General features: G+C 37.0%; 1 protein-coding gene across 8 annotated transcripts in view; it reads right to left on the bottom strand.

The window, feature by feature from the left end:
* The window catches only part of LOC150103650 (uncharacterized), a 374,591-nt gene that overhangs the window by 205,341 nt on the left and 148,337 nt on the right, over window positions 1–20,913 (bottom strand). For all 8 annotated transcript variants that reach the window (XR_016548861.1, XR_016548860.1, XR_016548859.1 and 5 more), the window contains exon 8: window positions 14,962–15,055. Coding sequence is in view for 3 of the 8 variants with exons in the window: in XM_090398370.1 (XP_090254496.1) it covers window positions 14,962–15,055 (94 nt within the window). In the remaining 5 variants the exon portion in view is untranslated. The remainder of the gene's footprint in view (window positions 1–14,961; window positions 15,056–20,913) is intronic.

Below are 20,913 nucleotides of genomic sequence, written 5' to 3'. Positions count from 1 at the left end.
CAACCACTAGCCATGTTCCAACATGCATACAGTAACAAATTTACCGCTTGTATTTTAGTTTATCAATTATATGTTACAGTTGTAAAGTTATTTATTTCATATCCAAACACAAGTGGTACAGTAGTAAGTGGTACAACATCATTCACAACAAATTAGGATACATTACAAATGAGAACAGCTTAAAAATTAAACTGGGACTAATAAGTAACATATGAAGAAAAAAGGAACTATACATAAGTTATATACAATAAATATGGTTCAAATGTTCCTCCAGTATCTTGCACAATCAACTGCTCTTTTTGTGCAGAATATAAGGTCCTCTTTGGTACAAGGTGATTGAAGATGGGGACAAGAAAGAAGGTGTTCCATGGACTGGGTTCATCCCGCACTCACAATTATTTGGTTCAGTGAGGTAGCCCCATTTGATGAGGTTCTGTTTGCAGCATCCTGTCATTCGAAGTCCGTTGGGGCTTTTCCAAGTATTCCAGTCCAAGTGGCCACCACATGGAAGATGTTCGGCTGTTGGAATACCAGTATTATTCTCCGGGTATAGTGCGAGCCATTGGTGAAATCTTGTTTCTGAAGGGTTGTCATTTGTCTGCTCCTTTCGTCAGCTGAGAATGCAGATCTTCGAATTGAAGGGGGATGCAATACCAGCCAAAGTATACAGGTCTCTCAGTAATGTTGGTTTCAGGCATCCTGTAATTAAGTGGTAGCTTTCATTCAATGCTGGGTCAAGTTGTTCAGCATGGTAGGATATGAACCATACCGGGCAGGCATATTCAGCAGAAAAATAGCAAAGGGCCAAGGCAGAAGATCTCAGTGTGCTTGGGTCTGGACTCCATTTGGAGGAGGTAAGTTTTCTTAGTATATTGTTTCTTGCATTCACTTTTGCTTTTATTTTTTCTATGTGTGTTTTATATGAAAGAGTGTGAACGAGAATCACACCAAGGCAGACTGGGTTCCAGGAATGTTCTATATTAGAGTCTTCCCAAGAAATCTGTACTTTCTGTTGGCTTCCTTATTGTTAAGGTGGAAAAGGGCAGTCTGGGTTTTCAAGGAGTTTGGTTTTAATTAGTTACTGCTATAATATGTGGTTAGAATATTTAAGGCAAGTGATAGAGTAGTTTCAATGGACTTGAAATTTTTTGGCTGAGTAGCTATGGCAAGGTCATCAGCAAAGATAAAATTTTCTAGTTCCTAGAAATATGGGGAGATCATTGACGTAGATGTTGAAAAGTAATGGTGATAATACACTTATTATCACCATTACTTTTGGGGGATACATTTTGGAGGATGCCAGTGGCTCTTCCTACCCCCTAGGTCCACAAAAAAGCGTCTGTTTTCCAAGAGTGATTGGATCAGGAGGACAAGGCAATAGTCTCTAGTTATTCTGTATATTTTATTTCTGAGTGTGAGATGGTTTATGGTATCATATGCTGCAGTTAGGTCTATAAAGACTGCTCCTGTGGCTAGTTTTTGCTCATAACCATTTTCTATATATTGAGTGAGGTGAGAATTTGTGATGTACAGGATTTTTCTGGTCTAAAACTAGACTGCTCAGCAATAAGATGGGGTTCGATTAGAGGTTGTAGCTGTTCAAAATTAATCATTCATAGAGTTTAAAGAGGTTGCTGAGTAGTGATATAGGTCTGTAATTTTTTGCTTCAGTTGGAGTTTTCCCTGGTTTCAGAAAGGCCACCACTTTAGCATGCCTCCAGATAGTTAGTATCCTTAGGATTCTGAGGCAAGTGTTGTATAAGTTTAATAACCACTCTTTAGTCCTGGGTCCAAAATGCTTAATTTGCTCATTACAGATAACATCAAGGCCTGCAGATTTTCTAGGTTTTAATAGGTTTGTGGCAGGCATTGAGTTCAGTGATGGTGAAGTCTGAGTTAATCATTTTTTGTTCCTCACTTGGGGTTCTAAGTATCTTATTTTTTGGGTGCTTGTCAGGGAATTTTCCATTCAGCAGCAACTAGTAAGCAATTTGATTAGCTGTTACCTGGATGCTCATGTGGCTTAGTGAAATCGTTCCTAATTCTGTTGATGAAGTTCCATGTCTTTCTACTACTATAGGTCACATCAAGGGCTTCTATTTCTTTTTTCCATGAGGGACACCTTTCTTCTGCCATACAGTTGTAAAGTTATCAAAAAACATCTAATATGTGTAATTAATTGTTAATAGGCTTTTGTTGTATAAAACTTTTATGTACCAGTACCCCGATGATATAAAGTCTTACGACTTATGAAACTTGTCGGGTTTTAATTGCTTATTTTTATTAAACTCTTTATTTATATTATAATATGGTCTCAATACTTAAAAAACTTCCCACAGAACTGTTACACCACAGAAACTTTCGTTTGTATTTCTGGATCTGTTAGTGCTCATCTGAAACATTATTTCGTCCTGGCACAACATTCTGCATGGTAGGCAAATATTTACAAGAAAAAAAAAAAAAAAAGGGGGGGGGGGAATGCAAAATATATGTGGCTAATAGAGAACAAAACTTTTGTGTTGTATAATTACTCAATTATGCAAACCTAACCAAAAAAAAAGTTATAATTCTCTTTTGTCATGCTCTGAACTGAAAAATTACCTTTGCATCTTTCCTTGTGAAACTCCTTTAGTAACTTTTATGTTTCAATCATATTTCCGCTTATCATCAGACTCTGTTTGGTTGATGGCTTCGACCAATCAATCCTGCAATCTGTCATCAAAGGGAACTTTCTGCAGACTAGTCACCATTTTGGTCACTCACTTTTTAGATCCTCTCCATCACCTCCTCATTCCAAAAAAACACAGACAACCAAATATGTGCAAAATAGGGTCATGTCGAAGCATTATAGTTTTTTTTTTGTTTTTATTTTTACTTTTTTCAAAATTTTATTTTTTATGTGAATTCCATCCATGAAATGATGTAAATCTAATATATACATGGCACTGTAGGTAAGTTAGATATAAATGTTGGAGAGATAGATATTTAAATTATCTTGCAAGATATCTAAATTCCTTATATTAACTATTGCACTCACTACTTTAGCATCATTAGCAAACAACTGGATATTCCGCCTGAAAATATGAATTTATTTAATACAATTGAGGATAAATTGTATTGTATTAAATAAAATTGTGGATCAACTGTATTGTATTAAGTAAAATTGTATTAAACAAATTTGTAATCTCTTATATATATTTTATTTTTAACTAACTTGAATTATTTTCAGTTCAATAGTTTTAATCCGTGAACATGACTGCATATGCATGTGCTCTACTGCTTCTTTATTCACTTCCTTATTGCTGTTCGCTGTTTGTACTGATGATGATGTCTTATGATACATGAGACAAAATATTTTCAGAATTAAATGTATTTTTACTGTGGTATATGTGTTATTCTATAGTTAGTTAGCAAAGGCTTCATCTTAAAATCTCCAGCATTGAATGGTCATTCTGAATGAACCTATATTATGCTCAAATAAACCTAGCTAAACTACCTTCATTAACATTATAAGCTTGCTTGAGAAGATCAATAAGCTCTAAGATTTCGATTTCAAAGGCCTCAGCTGTTTTTTTGCTTTATTAGCATTGGATGCTTCTTCATGCTTTACAACACTTGATATTCACTCTGTTTTTAAAGCACTTTTAAAATCAGTCTGCTGATTTTAAAATCTTAAAAGTGCACAGCACTGTCATGGGTTGAGGAAACTTTAAGCTACAGATGATCATAGATGTGGTTGGCCATGTTCGCATAAATTGTCTAAGTACTGTATCATCTGCTTTTCCCTTATTCATATTGACAAAAATCTTTCATTTTCATAATAAAGTCTCAGCCATTATGCACCAATGAGGAATTATCACTAACTTTAATACTCTTTAGAAGGTCCTTTTGTTTAACCACTGCAGAAACGGTCAAATGAGGGAGATAACCATCATGCACTCATGCACTAATTTTTATCCTCCATGTTTTTTTTATCACCTCCTGCTTCACTTTAATGCCAAATTTACTCTTAACTTGCACTTTAAAGGCCATGGTTATTAATTTCAGTTTATTTAATTACTAATGTGAATTTAAAAATAACCACAATTAAATTAATTAATTCACAAATGGCACTCGGTTTACACTAACAACCACATCAAACGGAAGATAAACAAAGAATAACAAGAGTTATTATATATATTTCAAAAATAATAGAAATGATAAGATAAATAATAACAAAGACATTGAATTAGCCGAAAGCAATTATAAGTACTAGGTGAAATTACAATGTACTAGTGAAATCTCAACTCAAAGATCAACAATTTCTAAAAAAACTGAAAAATGGCAAAGGGAAAAAAAAGTTCCCTATAGTCAGTGACTATAATCAAAGACATAATCCACAACTACATAGGTATCCATTAAAGTTGTATTTAGATTGTGTTTAGAAAGTATTCTGCTTCCTCTTTCAGATATTTTCTTTATGTAATGAATAGTGGCCTTACAGTAAACATTTTTCTTATTTGGAATATTCCTGTTGAGAATTTTGTTGAATTATTTTTAAAACTTTTTTAAAATAAATGTGCTACTGATTAAAGCAATTTAATTTTTAGATTGCCTTCTAAAAATAAAAATATTGAACTATTACTAACTTTCATTATATTCATTAAAGTTTAACAGAAGCATTCTCAATACTGAGTTCTTGTGTATTATATGCAAAAAATCATAAAACCTGGTTCACTAATATTGTACACAACTTTGTAGCTTATTCTAAAAGGATACAAAATCTAATACGATAAGATGATCAGTTAGTTAAGATGAGGCAAGAGATGAAACGGATGCGGAATGAAGTCAAGAGAATTCGAGATATGTATGGAAGAGTGAAAATGATGAAAACAAATAATGTTAGTATAAAAGAGGTAATGAAAGACCTGCGGGTGGTTTTGTATGGCGATTCAATTCTTAAAGGTATACTAGACGACAGAATGCATAAAGTATATTTTACTGGAGGTAGAATGAGTAGAGTGATTGAGGCATCAGATATAAGAAATAAGCAAGCAAAAGTGGCAGTGTAATAGGTATAAATGACTTGACTGCAAACAATGATTGGATACCAGGAGGCTGTTGAGATGGATAAACGATAATAGCGTGAGAGGAAAGGTAGTAAGTGTGTTGCCCAGGTATGACAATGGTGACATAAGGCAGAGATTATGACTTGAGCAAGGATTATGAATGATATGTAAGCAGAAATGTGTAAGGAGAGGGAAAGTGCAGTTTGTTAATGTAAAATGAGTTTGAAGGATGAAGTGAACTGTATAGGATAGATGAACTGCATTTGAATGGTTTTGATGTGAGTCGCTTGGAGAAACAACTGCTGGAAGGTAGAGAAGCAAGTGCAGAGAATGAATATGATCAAGTGGTAAGCAATGTGGAAGAACAGGAAAGCCAGGAGAGATTGAAGAGGTGGTTGTGAATGAAGGAGCAGCATGAGTATAGAAAATGAGGGAACAGGTGTGCAAGACAGATAGGGAAACAATGAGGCTCAGGTTGGGCAGAAGAACACAGCATAAGAATGGTAGATGCTCCAAGAGGATATGAATGCATGTGTAGACAAAAACGGAAGGGGATGACATGGGATCAAGGGAAAACAGTTGGATCTGAAGAAGGTTTGAAGATGAATAAGAAGAAAAAGAAATGGCTTGAGTTAAGCATGGAGACATTAACATCAAATAAGTGGTGTCAGTGGAACTAGCAACAGATCTAAGAATGAGCTGCTGTGTTTGTATACAAATGCTAGAAGTGTAACAAATAAGGGAAATAAAATGGTTGCATTAATTGAGTCTGTCCACCCAAAAATTTTTGGAATAAGTGAGACATGGCTGGATGAGGACAACATCCTGACAGGAATAGAGATAGAAGGGGATGATGTGTTTTGTGAGATTAGAAAGGGTAAAAAGGGAGGAGGGGGGGGTTCTATTGATGATAGAGAAAGAGTTATTATTATTATTACGGGCAACTCCAAGGAGTTCACAGACTCATCGAGGGAAGCCCTAACATCATGTCAAGAACAACTATTCGACATTCACACAGTATCTATCATACCTCACCTTGAACTCATTCACAGTCATAGCAGCTAATTAAACTCATTCACCACTCTCCAAGTAAAAAACTTAGCTCTAACACCCTTGCTAACCACACTCTTGCCCAGCTTCCATGTATGGCCCCTAGTCCTCCCACCACCAGTCCTATTCTTAAAAATTATCTTCTGAATTAATCTTATAGATACCCTTCAGTAATTTGAATGTCTCAATCATATCACCCCCTCTGCCGCCTATCAACCAATGTCTGCAACCCACAAATCTTCAAACTGTTCTCATAAGGTTCATTCCATAGACCTGCTATCATCTTGGTCACTCATCTCTGGATCCTCTCCACCTCCTCCCCATCAAGAAGAAACCCTGGCACCCATATCTGGGCACAGTGGTCTAGATGGGGTCTTATCAAGGCTCGATACAGAGGAACAATAACTTGCTTGTCTCTGCTCGTCAAAGTATTTTTCAGTAACCAAGTGATTTGATGAGCTCATTTAGCCACTTTTGCAATGTGCCCCCTAAACTTTAACTCCCAACACTCCCAAATCCTGGCCTCGTCAATCTCCTGGAGTATAGTTCCACCAATGTGATATACTGCTGCTAATCTTTTCACCCCAAAATGCATAACCTTACACTTTGCCACATTAAATTGACATCCATTCTCTTTAGCCAAGTCCTCCAAACTATCAAAATCATCCTGCAAAATTTTGACATCCTGTGCACTCACCATTGCTCTACCGAACTTTGCATCATCAGCAAACAAATGACCACTTCCTCTGAGATCCTTTCCTATATTGTTAATGAATAAATTGAACGGTAGTGGTCCAAGAACAGAACCATGCATCATTAGTCACAGGCCGTCTTTTGGACTCTACTCCTGAATAAACCACTCTCTGATATTTTTCCATCAACCACCCTCCTATCCATCTCACCAACCCTATATCCATCCCCGTATGCTGCAGTTTACTGATTAGAATTCCATGCGGTATCCTGTCAAAGGCCTTAGCGAGGTCCAGTAGAATCACTGTACACCCATTACTTATCTAGTTCAGCCGTTACTGTGTTATAAAGCGTGAGCAAGTTACTGAGGCATGATCTACCCTTCACAAAACCATGCTGTCCCCGATACAGTATCCCATATTCATCTAACTAATCCTGTATTTTCCTCTTCACTATTTTCTCCAAGACCTTGACAACGATTCCTGATATGCTGATCGGTCGGTAATTTACAACAGTAGTCTTGGAACCTCCTTTATGGAGTGGAACTATTTTCCCCTCTTTCCACCCCCTCGGGACTAACCCAGACCCGAGTCTCAAATTATACACAATGGTCAAGGGCACTGACAATTCTCTAGCCCCTTGACGTACAACACGAGCTGGTATACCATCCAATCCCACAGATGTATTGACATTGAGGTTATGCAATAGACTACTCACCTCCACTTCATTAACCACAATTCCCGTATAATCTACTGGGTTATTCGTTTCTGCAATGTCACCACCTGGATGATATACTTTTGCAAAGTGCTCACTCAGTAACTCAACTATCTCAACTGATTCAGTTACCTCCCTACCATCGGCATTCTTTAAAATCATTCTGCCGTATACATTTTTTCTTTTACTTGCAACATATCGAGAAAACTGTTTACGATTCTCTTTAGCATGCATGGCTAATGTTCTTTCATAATCAGCTTTTGCTTTTCTTACCACACTCGTTACCCTTCTGGCCTGTGCTTTATATCGTTCATATGCCTGCCAGTCACCTTTCTACTTAAATTCCCTCCACAGTTGTTTTTTTGCAGCTCAAGCTTAATGGTGTTATTCATCCATTTAACCCCTACTTGATTTATTATTCGGTCAGTATTTATTATACAGTCAGTTATTGCCTCCTGCAAATACTTCTTAACCGCCTCCCATGCACTATCAACATCCCGCCCTTGCAGTTTTACATGCCATGGCAATCAATCAAACTCCTATAATAAATTTAGTTTAATCCTTTATCCAAGTTTGAGCAAACAAAGTTTGCACCTGAAAGTATCTTCAGGACTGGGGTAAGGTGGTACCACCTTACCCCAGTCCTGAAGATACTTTAAGATGCAAACTTTGTTTGCTCACACTTGGATAAAGGATTAAACTAAATTTATTATACCCTAACCAAGTGAAAAATAAACTTTCAAAATCAAACTCCTAACTAAGCTTGTCATACTTACCAGCCTGATAATTCCACATGTACTCTGTCTTAATTGTAAATTCCACACCTTTAGCCACCTCCCAAGTCAAGACCCTATGATCACTCTCACCGATTGGTGGCAACGTGGTCATATTCATTACAGCCAAATTCTCAGATGCAATTACTAGGTCAAGCACTCTCTGACCCCTAGTATTTTCCATTACATGCTGTCACAGATAGTTATCCCTTAATAACCGCATAAAATCCAATTCCTTCCTCCCATGTGTCCTCTCATCCTTCCAATCAATGTTACCATAGTTGAAATCTCCCATAATAATTACCCTCCTTTCACTCATTTCTTCTATTTGCGTATGCATACTATCTCCACCATCTATTCCATCACCTGGTCTATGGCAGCACCCAACTGTATATTTTGTTCTGCTAGTCTCAATCTCACACCAAATAGACTCAAATGTGCTCTTTTCTCTATCCTGCAGTTCAACTTCTATTCTCCTTCGCAGTAGCTCATCAGCTATCATCAATAACACTCCTCCTCCCCCCATTTTATTCTCCCTGTCACTCCTGAACACAACATACCCCTCGCATTCAATCCCACTAGAGTTATGTCAATAAAAAGTAAAGATGCAAGAGGGAAATAGTGCCAGTGGTTTTCAGGCAGTATGGTGTGAGATAGAAGTGAATAGAATAAAATACTTAGTCAGATGTTGTTATAGACCTGGTAATATGGATGGTAGTGACTATGAAATGTATAATCAAATTAGCCAAGCAATTAAGAAAGGCTGATTATTATGGACAATTTTAACTATGGCAATATAGACTGGGATGATGAGATAGCAAATGGAAGTAAAGAAAATGAATTTCTTGAGTTTTTGAGGGACAACTACCTCAGACAGTATGTAACAGAGGGCACACGAGGATTGAGGATTTTTTCATCTCATCACAGAATGTAATTATAAATGAGGTTTCAAATCACACTCCAGTTGGTGAGAGTGACCATGAAGTGATTAACTGGGTAGTTGGCAGCAGTGTGAGGACCTCTGTGAGAAAAGGGTATATGTGGAACTACAAGGCTGGTGATTATGAAGAACTCCGGAGACAGCAGCTTGCAGGTGTAGCATGGAATGAGGAGTTAGCTGGAAAAGAGATCAATGCAGCTTGGGAGATATTCAAGAACTATCTAGTAGAAGCAATGTTTAAATGTATTACAAAGGTCAGAAGGTTAAATAAGGTAGGTGTGAAATGGATGAATGAAGCAAGCAATATAGAGAAAAAAGGCATTATGGAAGCAACATAAGAGAAGTGGTAATAACCAATTCCATGAGGATTACAAAAACCATGCAAGGAGGGTGACTTGGTTGGTAAGGGTAGCAAAAGTAAAGTATGAGCAACAATTAGTTAATGAAGCCAAAAAGAATCCTAAGGAGTTCTTTTGATATGCATCCAGCAAAAAAAAAAGAAAAAAAAAAAAGAATGATTATGGAAAAATAACATTCATTGGAGAAAATGGTATGAGGACAACTGATGCGGAAGATATCATGAAGATACTTAATGAACAGTTCATATGAAAGACCTTTATGAATTGCTCATTAAGGTCTTTCATTCTTGTGAATGTGACATCATGGAGAGATTGAGAGCAGTTGATGGGGAGGAGAGACTGTGGTAAGTAAGGCAAGTAAGGTAAGTGAGTAAGGCAATAAGTGTATAGAGAATTGAACAAACTTCATGTTAAAAAGGCTGTGGGGACTTGATAATATATCACCACATATTCTGAAGGAATATGTCAGGGAGTTGACATCTGGCTTGACATGTTTTTTTCAATATGAGTCTTGCACTGAGTCGAGTTCCAAAGGAGTGGAAGGAGGGCAAATTGTACCGCTTCATAAGAGAGGTGATAAGAACTCGCGCATCAAATTATAGGCTTATCTGTGTGTCAGGTGTTGTGGTTAAATTGTTGGAGAAGCTTGTGAGAACTAGGATCCAGAAGTGGGTTTACAACAATAGTATTATCTTTGATGGGCAGCATGGATTTGCTAAAGGGAGGTCATGTTTTAATCTACTTATTACAATAAGGTGACAGCATCCTTGGACAGAGGAGAGGGATATACAGTAGTATACTTATATTTTGCAAAGGTTTTTGATAGATTACCACATGATAAGCTGATAGTCAAACTAGAGCAGATGAGGTTGGATATTAGATTAGTGCATTGGATCGTAGACTGGCTTTCTGATAGGTATCAGCAAGTTGTGTATGGGGAGCAATATCCAAGAAGAGGAAAGTCACTAGTTTTAAAATTCCCAAATATCAAAACCTTACACTTTGCAATATCGAACTCGCATCCCCATTTCCATGCCCATTAACCCAATTTATTCAAGTCTTCTTGTAAGGCCACTACATCTTCTTTACTCTTCATAGTTCATCTCAACTTTGCATCAACTGCATATAACTGAATATCTCCATCCAAATCTTTGCCAATATCATTAACATACAGGTTAAACAGCAGTGAAGATTTGGATGGGAATATTCAGTTGTTTGCAGATGATGCAAAGTTGGGACGAATTATGAAGAGTAGAGAAGATGGAATGGCCTTAAAAATGGGGGATGAGAGTTCAATATTGCAAAACGTAAGGTTTTAAAATTTGGGAAACAAAGATGGGATATAGAATTTATGCTTGATGTGGATATATTGTTGGAGGTGGAGGAAATAAGAGATCGTGGTGGTGATAGTGGATAAGGATCTGAAATTTAGGGGACACATTGCAAAATTCTGGGAATGATGTGGAGGACACTGACTTATAGTAGTAAGGAGATTCTTGTTCCATTATATAAGGTTTTGATTAGGTCACACATGAACTTTTGTGCACAGATTCGGTCACCTGGTTTTCCAAAGGACGAAGAGATGTTGAAAAGGATCCAGAGACAACTTACTAAGGTAGTTTCTGATCTCTGGAATGTCAAATATGAAATAAGGTTAAGAAGGTGCAATTTACAGAATCTAGTGGATATGATAGAGATGTACAAGTCAGTAAGGGGTTGTTATAGGATCAATGTTGCAGAGGTTTTACAGTAAACGGTGGGAGATCAGAGGAGAACCAGAAGATATCCCTGGAAGCTGTATAAGGAGGGTGTGAGCAGGGGAGGTGAAAAACAGGTTTTTTCACGCAGAGTTGTGAATGCCTTGCCTGAGAGAGTGGTGTCTGAAGAGAATTTGAGTATTAGGTTTAACGCAGGGTATCATGAGATGCGTGTTTGACAAAAGGACCTCCTAGATGAGTACAATCGACCATATTTTTACAATACACATACTAGGTGAAAAATATATATAGAAAACAAAATAATTTGTCACAACTTTTTAGACCTTCAAAAAGCTTTTGACTCAATATGGCACGAGGCATTACGGGAAATTTTAGAACATTATGGTATTGACAACAAAATCATTAGGATTATTAAATCTCTTTATTCTTCATTTGATATGAGAATTGAAATTAAAAATTACAGCAGTTAACTGTTCAGAGCAGAACAGGGGGTAAGACATGGATGCATCTTGTCCCCTCTTCTTTTTAATTGCTTTCTGAAATATGTCATAGATGAAGCTCTTCATGAACATGACACTGGAATAGTAGTTGGCAGACTAAGAATAAACAACTTTTGTTTTGCAGATGATATTAATCTTCTGTCAGAAAGTGAAGAACAATTACAAGAAATAACAGCTGCGTTTTCGGAACATTAAAAAAATATAGATTATACATAAACCTGCAAAAAACAAAAAAAATGATAACTTCAAAATCAGACATTGAACTCTTAACGATACAAATTTACAATAAACGAATTGAGAATGTACACAAGTTTATTTATCTAGGAAGCATGTTGAGTCAAGATAGTCGCTCAAAAACCGACATTAAATACTGAATTGCTAAGGCAACCGTGGCCCTACAGAAGTTAAAACTATTGTGGAGAGATAACAGAATGGCAATCACAACGAGACTAAGATTAATTGACACTTTGGTGATGGTTCTGAGGCCTGGACTTTACTGAGGGAAGATGAGAGGAGACGCCTGTCTTTTGAAATGAAAACTTACAGAAGACTTTTGAGAATTCCCTAGACTGCTCACGAAACATGAAATATCTGAAAACTGATTGATTCAACAGATAGGAGAAAATGGGAAAATATTCTGACAGTCATCAGAAGAAGATAAAATGGTTTGGACATATGGAGAGGGCTAATGGCATTCCAAAGCAAGCACTAGAAGGAATTGTTTTGGGATCAAGGGTTAGGGCCAACCTTGATTAAAATGGACTGATTTATAACATCAAAAAATGGACAAGTTCCTCCCTTTCTCAACTGACATCAAGAACAAGAGACCGAGATGATTGGAGGAAGCTAACAAACAATATAATCTACTAGCCATGAGTGACCCAATGATCCATTTAGGACTACGGGAGAGAAGAAGTTTGTTGGATTCTGATAATATAGAGATTGGAGTAATTATTATTTGCTTCAGAATCCAACATGATCTTCCATCACATAAGCTAGACTTGTAAATATTATTTAATGTAAATCACTTATTTATAAATTAATATTCATATAACTACCTTTAACTTTATTTAATATTTAATTATTTAATCAAGAATGTGTACTGATAAAGAAAAAACTCTGTATTAAAATATTATTAAGCTATTTTATTTATTACTATGTTAATATAGAATTTGTATTCAATATTCTAACTGCGCATTAATTGAAATGTAAATATTCTTTATTTATTCCTACTTGTAGAAGTTTAGCATTGCAATACCTCAATTTTATTATGTTTTGTTTTGTTGTCATGGAAACATATGTTAGATAGCTTGCACGAGTTTGGAACAGAGCGTGAGGGAGAATATCGAAAGTTTACTAAAAAAGGATTTGAGTTAAAGAGAGCACGAGAACAATTTAGGCGGGAAGAGGGGATATAAAAGGAAGAACGCTGAAAATATAAGAAAAAGAGAGGATTGGCATTCGGTTGGAATCAGAGGATATTCTACTTCAGCATTCGGCATTCGGGGGAATCAGAGTGCGATAATCTTGCCCAGCTTCCATTCATGGCCCCATGAATGGAAGCTGGGCAAGAGCATGGTTGACAAGGGTGTTAGAGCTAGGTTTTTTACTTGGAGAGTAGTGAATGAGTGGAATAAGCTTCCAGAGTCTGTTGTGGGTGCTACGACCGTGAATGAGTTCAAGGCAAGGTATGATAGATACTGTGTGAATGTCGAATAGTTGTTCTTGACATGATGTTAGGGCCTCCCTCGATGAGTCTGTTGACTCCTTGGAGTTGCCCAGAACAATAATAATAATAATAATAATAGCGAGTCGGCAAATCACTCAAGTAGCTAATTTAAGTCTACTAGTCGAGAAGCGGTTAGCTAATAAGTTTCAGAATAATAATTATAGCTACGGAAGATGGCTGAGTGACTACTGAATGACTAGCGATACTTTAGTTGAGATTTAATTTCAGGGCCGACCTTTCAAGAACACACGGAATCTTGAAGCATAGCACGGAGTAACTAGAGAATAAGTAGAGGCTGTAGAGTTGAAGTTTAATGATAGCAGTGTTAAGAATTATAGTACCTAAAGGATTAAACTGAATGTCGAAAGAGTAGGCAACTGTGCATATGAAACTTCAAGTTAAGGAATTATTGTGTGTCACCTTAGTACAAGAGTTGTTAGTAGAACACTGAATCAGTTAAGTGATGTCAAATGTAGTACAAGCGTTTTGACCTGTGCAAGAACATTTAATTATGTGTATCGTAACCGTTAATTAATTCAGTTATTGCTTAGAAGAATTATTTTAATGAGTGCCGTTTATTGTTTAAAGTGTTTACAGTTATAAAAAGTGTTTGCATATAAGTAGATGAAGAAAGATTATCGGTAAGAATATTCCAACCATTAATATTCCTATACAGAGATATGTGTGAGTTTCATCCTAGAATTTCCTTATATTAACAGTAACTATTGTGGAGATTAGCTGAAGTGTAGATTTAAAACTGTTTGCTTGTGAAGAGGTGTTACTGCAATTTTATTGTATTTGGAACTGTGAGAAGACTGTATTACAGATAACAGATTTACCATTGTCTGAGTTTGTATGACTGTATATCAGAAAGGCTGAAGTGTCTATAATAACTTATTTAGTGATTTGATCTTAAGTGTAAAATTTGTGATTCTAAAATTAAATGTTTGTTTTTGTTAATCAAAAGTTGTATTTTGCCTGAATCTCTTTTGCTGCACCATTCATAAAATATTCGAACCAAAGCGGGTGAATTAAGTAAGTTAAATATACTCGGCCAGTATATATTAATAACAACATATAAAGAAGAAATAGTTGAGAGTTGGTTTTTCTTCAGTTCTTGAACTAATCCAAATATAGAGTGGCACAGTCAATAAATATAAATTTTCTCTATATATGAATTAGAAATCAACTTGCAACCTATCAACTAGTTAAGAACATTGTAATAACTAAATATCGGATCCAAAGTATAGATTAAGACGAAGTAGGATCCAACAGACCCAATGATCCATTTAGGTCTACGGGAGAGAAGAAGAAGATGAGTCTTTGACTCCATGGGGTCTTGAGATGATCTCGATAATAGTAACAATAAACTAACAGTATCATTACAGAAGGAAATATACATCTTAAAAAAAGAAGCACAGCATTACAACTATATCGAACCTTCTTTTTCAGTAGTTTGAGAGACATTCCAGGTGACACAAAATAAGGTACTGGACCACAGTGAGATGATTTGTCTTCTATATACAAATTCACCCTGTAGGAAAAATAAACATTGACTTTTCAATATATTTTCAAATTTATATATATAAAGAGTCATAAAATAGCAATCTTCATCATCATCATCAATTTCCTGATATTATTATTATTATTATGTAACACCTCCAGGAAGTCCAAAGACTCATCGAGGGAGGATACCTATTCTACAACTCGACCATATTTCTAATGTCATCTTCTAATGACCATATTTCGTCGAGTTAGAGACTTCTAACTCAACATCTCTACCGCAACTACCTTCATTATCTACACTAACGTCTCATCTACCGCCGACCACCACCATTAGTATTTTCGCAGACAATCACAAATATCCATGCCCATGGTGGGATTCAAACCCACAGCCTTTTGGCTGGAAAGCAGATACACTAACCACTTGACCAACCAGGCTGGCTATGATATGTACACTCAAGGGGTATTCAGGCTACTACGACAGCACTACACGATTAAGTTTACATTATTATTAATCTCCTAACAGCAAGTTTCTTCCAAATTAGTTTATTACTTGTCAGCATTCAAAAACTGTTGAACTGAACATTTCATGATTCTCAGGCACTTCTAACTGAATCAATCCCAATTGACCATGGTCTTCCTCTGGGTCTCTTTCCTGCTATCATAGCATAAAACACCTGTTTTGGTAACTTTTATTCACATTTCATTTAAGTGGCCATACCACAATAGATTAGCTCTGCTCACAAATTCTTGAATGCTAACAAGGTCAAATTGCTTTCTAATATCTTCATTTTTAATATGATTCTGCCATTGATGCCATCTGTTCACTCCTGAAATTTTTCTCACAACACTCTCATATCTGCAATCTCTAGACTTTGATCAAGTGCTTGATTTCTAACCCAACACTCAGATCAATAACTTAAAAACGATTAAAACAGTCTTGTATATTGCTAGTTTGGTGTTTTGGCTAATTTCTCACATAAATGTTTTAAACTGGCTCTCTACCCATATCAGCTTTGCTTCTGTAATCTATTTCCAAACTTAATTTGCCATTTTTGCTAAAACTGTACTAAACGGCTATAATATTTTACTTGTTCTATAGCTTCTCCATTGAGAATGCACTGAAGTTTCCTACATTCCTGCCTGTTTATATAGTTATTGGTCCTTTTATTGTTGATTTTCAAGCCAAATTTGTTACGTTGTTATGCAATTTATTTAGAGAATGCTAGACTTGTGCTGGATGTTTGTAGAAGTACATCATTTTCATAAAACAAAAAGTTAAGTTTAATATCTCCGATTCTAATATCAAGTTAAATGTCACTTTCTTTCATAATGCAATCCATATAGATCAATGTTTCTCAACCTTTCTAAGCCCAAGGACCAGTAAAAGGCCTAAAACAATTCTGCGGACCACTAAATTAGAGAGGTGTAGCTGGAGGGGGGGGGGGGGAGATGCCCCTGGTGGCACCTTTTTTGGTGTTCATGAAATCTTCCCATACTGTCTATAAAACAGCAACTGAATGATGAAATAGACTTCGACAATATGATCGACGATTTTGCAAACAGAAAAGCAAGAAAAATAACATTTTGGAATGTTGAAATTAAAGTTTTACTTCACTTCTCAGTGAAGGCGAGATCCAAAATCGATCCAAACCAACATCACGGAATTGCATTTTAAGTCCACTGTCACTTGAACGCTCAATTAACTTCTTTTTTCGATAATGAAAGGTCGTTCTCGTGACTGCAAGTCTGAAATGAATCGGGAACCCACAGAAATTTCTTATAAAAGTTATTCGGAAAATGTGTTTCAAAATTCCGTTTCAGATTTTTGAAGTGGTGACAAACCCTTTCCACAAACTCAGAATGAACAAAAATATTATTTTCCAATAAAAAGGATTCCAATGTTGGAAAAGGTGCAAATTGTCTGTCTTTTACATAAATAATTAATCCATAAAACAGTATTTTCTCGAATGCCTTTATTTTGTCGTACGCATCAAGAACAGTTAAAAAAATTTCAGTGAAGGGAGAGATTTATTATTATTATTATTATTACCCCAAGACCTCATGGAGTCAAAGACTCATCTGGGTGGTCCTTTTATCACACACACATCTCATCATACCGTGTCTTAAACACACTCAAACTCCTTGCAGACACCACACTCTCAGGCAAGGCATTCCAATCATTCACAATTCTGCATGAAAAAAAACCTGCTTCTCACTCCCCTACTCACACCCTCTTTATACAGTTTCCAGGGATGACCTCTGGTTCTCCCCTGATCTCCCACTATTCTCTGTAGAACTTCTCCACCATTGATCCTATAACAACCCCTTACCAACTTGTAGGTCTCTATCATATCTCCCCTCTTCCTCCTGTCCACCAGAATCTGCAAATTACATCTTCTCAATCTTTCCTCATACTAGACATTCCAGAGGTCAGAAACTACATTAGTCAATCGCCTTTGGACCCTTTCCAACATCTCTTCATCCATCTGAAAACACGGTGACCAAATCTGGGCACAATACTCCATGTGCGGCCTAATCAAAGCCTTATACAACCGAACAAGAATCTCCCTACTTCTACACGTCAGTGTCCTCCGCATCATTCCCAAAAGCCTTTGTGTTGTCTTCACAATTTTGGAGTTGTGTCTCCTAAATTTTAGATCCTTATCCACAATCACCCCCAGATCTCTTATTTCCTCTACCTCAAACAATATAGTCTCACCAAGCATAAATTCTGCATCACATCTTTGTTTACCAAATTTTAAAACCTTACATTTTGCAAGATTTCGCATCCCCATTTCCCTGCCCAATCACTCAATTTATTCAAGTCTTCTTGCAAGGCCACAACATCTTCACTCCTCTTTATGGTTCGTCCCAACTTTGCATCATCTGCAAACAACTGAATATCTCTATCCAAATCTTCACATATATCATTAATATACAAGTTAAGCAGTAATGGCCATAAAACAGACTTCTGAGTCACTCCACTAGTGACTTACTTTTCCTGGATATTGCACCCCCATACACAACTTGTTGATACCTATCAGATAGCCAGTCTCCAATCCAATGCACTAATCTAATATCCAACCCCATCTGCTCTAGTTTGACTGTCAACTTATGATGAGGTACTCTATCAAAAGCCTTTGAGAAATCCAAGTATATTACTGTGTTATCCTTCTCCTCTGTCCAAGGAAGCAGTCACTTTATTGTAATAAGTAAGTAGATTACTAAAACATGACCTCCCTTTAGCAAATCTATGCTGTCCATCAAAGATAAAACCATTGTTGTCAACCCAACTCTGGATCCTAGTTCTCACAAGCTTCTCCAACAACTTAACCACAATACCTGACACAGAGATAGGCCAAGAGTTTGATGCTCGAGTTCGATCACCTCCTTTATGAAGTGGCACAATCTTCCCTCCTTCCACAGTTTAGGAACTTGACCAAGTGCAAGACTCGTATTAAAAAAATTTTTTTCAAGGCAGGTGTCAACTCCCTGGCACATTCCTTCAGAATACGCAGTGATATATTATCAAGTCCCACAGCCTTATTTACATCTAGTTTGCTGAACTCCCAAAACACCTCTTGTTCACTAACGGTCAGTCTCTCCTCCCTTTCATCAAGTGCTCTCAATCTCTCCATGAAGTCACATTCACAAGATTGAAAGATCTTTATGAACTGCTCATTAAGTATCTCCACCACACGCATTCTGCAACAACTGTCGTTATACCATTTTCTCCAATCAATGTCATCCTTCCATAATCATTCTTTCTTTTGCTGGCTACATATCAAAAGAACTCCCTAGTATTCTTTTTGGTTTCATTAGCTAACTGCTGTTCATATCTCTCTTTAGCTACTCTCACCAACCATGTCACCTGCCTGGTCTTTGCAGACCTCATGAAATTGGTTATTTCCACTTCTCTTATGCTGCTTCCACAATGCCCTTTTTCTCTGTATCACATGCTTGATCTCTTTATTCATCCATCTCACACCTACCTTATTTAACTTTCTCATCCTTGGAATACATTTAGACATTGCATCTACTAGATAGTTTTTGAAAATTCCCCAAGCTGCATTGATCTCATTTCCAGCTAACTCCTCATTCCACACTACACCCACAAGCTGTCTCCTGAGCTCTTCATAATCACCCCCTTGTAGTTCCACATATACCCTTTTCTCACAGGGGTCCTCGCACTGCTGGCAACCACCCAGGTGATCACCTCGTGGTCACTCTCACCAATTGGTGGATGATTTGACACCTCATTTATAATTACATCCTCTGATGAGATGATCAAATCCAAGACCCTTAATCCTCATGTGCCCCCTGTTACATACTGTCTGAGGTAGTTATCCCTCCCTCAAAAACTGAAGAAACTCATTTTCTTTACTTCCAGTTGCTATCTCTTCATTCCAGTCTATATTGCCATAATTAAAATCACCCATAATAATCACCCTTTTCTTATTTGCTTGGATAATTTGACTATACATTTCACTATCACCACCATCCACATTACCTGGTCTATAACAACATCCCACCAAGTATTTGATTCCATTCACCTCTATCTCACACCATACTGCCACAAAACCACTGGCACTATTTCCGTCTTGCATCTCTACTTTGTATGGACATAACTCTTTCTCTATCATCAATAGCACTCCCCCTCCCTTTTTACCCCTTCTATCCTCACGAAACACATCATACCCTTCCATCTCTAATCCTGTCAGGATGTCATCCTCTTCCAACCATGTCTCACTTATTCCGACAATCTTTGGGTGAACAGACGCAATTAGTGCAATCATTTCTTCTGCCTTGTTTCTAATACTTCTAGCATTGGTATACAAACACAACAGCTCATTTCTGGATCTACAGCTAGTTCCACTGATATCACTCACTCGATGTGATCTCTCCATGCTCGACTGGGGCCATTTCCCCTTCTCCTTCTTCATTTAGAACCCTTTTCAATTCCAACTGTTTCCTCTTGATCCCTGGTCATCCCATTCCTTTCCTGCCTACACATGTTCTCACCTCCTCTTAGAGCATCCACCTTTTTCACGCTATGTACCGTCAACCCTGAGCCTCCCCGTTTCCCTGCTCCTCTTGCACACCCATTTTCTCATTTTCTATACTCATACCACTCACTTCCCCATTCATATCCACTTCAATCTCTCCTATCTTACTCTCCTCCTCTTCCACATCACTCCCCTCTTAATCTAATTCATTCTCTCTATTCACTTCTGTACCTTCCAGCAGCAGTCTCTGCAAGCGACTCACACCATAACCACTCAAATGCAGTCCATCGCTCCGATACAGCTCACTTCGTCCCTCAAACACATTCCACACATTAACAAACTGTACTCCCATCTGGAGTACAGTTTGTTAATGTGTGGAATGTGTATATCCCTCACACGTTTCAGCCAGCATATCATTCATAATCCTTGCTCTCTGCCTCATTTCACCACAGTCATACCTAGGCAACACACTGACTACCCTTCCTGTCACACTATTACCTAAATTCAAAATGAATTTAGTTCATTTAATTTCGAAAAAATGTCTGAAAGGTAGGATAGTGTTGATAACCATGCTTCGTCAACAAGGAGTGATGCAAAATCAGAATTACGTTCATTTACAAATAATAAAACTTCATGCCTTAAATGAAATAACCTTGTTAGTACTTTGCCCCTGGAAAGCCAGCGAATTTCAGAATGAAGCAAAAGTTGTTTATATTCACAGCCCATTTCATCACCAAGTACTGAAAATAACCTGTTATTTAATGGTCGAGCTTTAATAAAATTAACTAATTTGACAGTGTTGCATAGCACAGTTTTAAATTCTGGTGGCATTCCTTTGGAGGCTAACACTTCCCTATGTATGAAACAATGCACCCAATCC

This window comes from Typopeltis vanoorti, chromosome 9 (genome assembly GCF_054136105.1).
Source record: "Typopeltis vanoorti isolate ZY-2024b chromosome 9, IOZ_Tvanoo_1.0, whole genome shotgun sequence".
Taxonomy (NCBI): Eukaryota; Metazoa; Arthropoda; class Arachnida; order Uropygi; family Thelyphonidae; genus Typopeltis; species Typopeltis vanoorti.
Note: the sequence above shows the minus strand (reverse complement) of the source record. Positions and strands in the feature narration are given on the sequence as shown.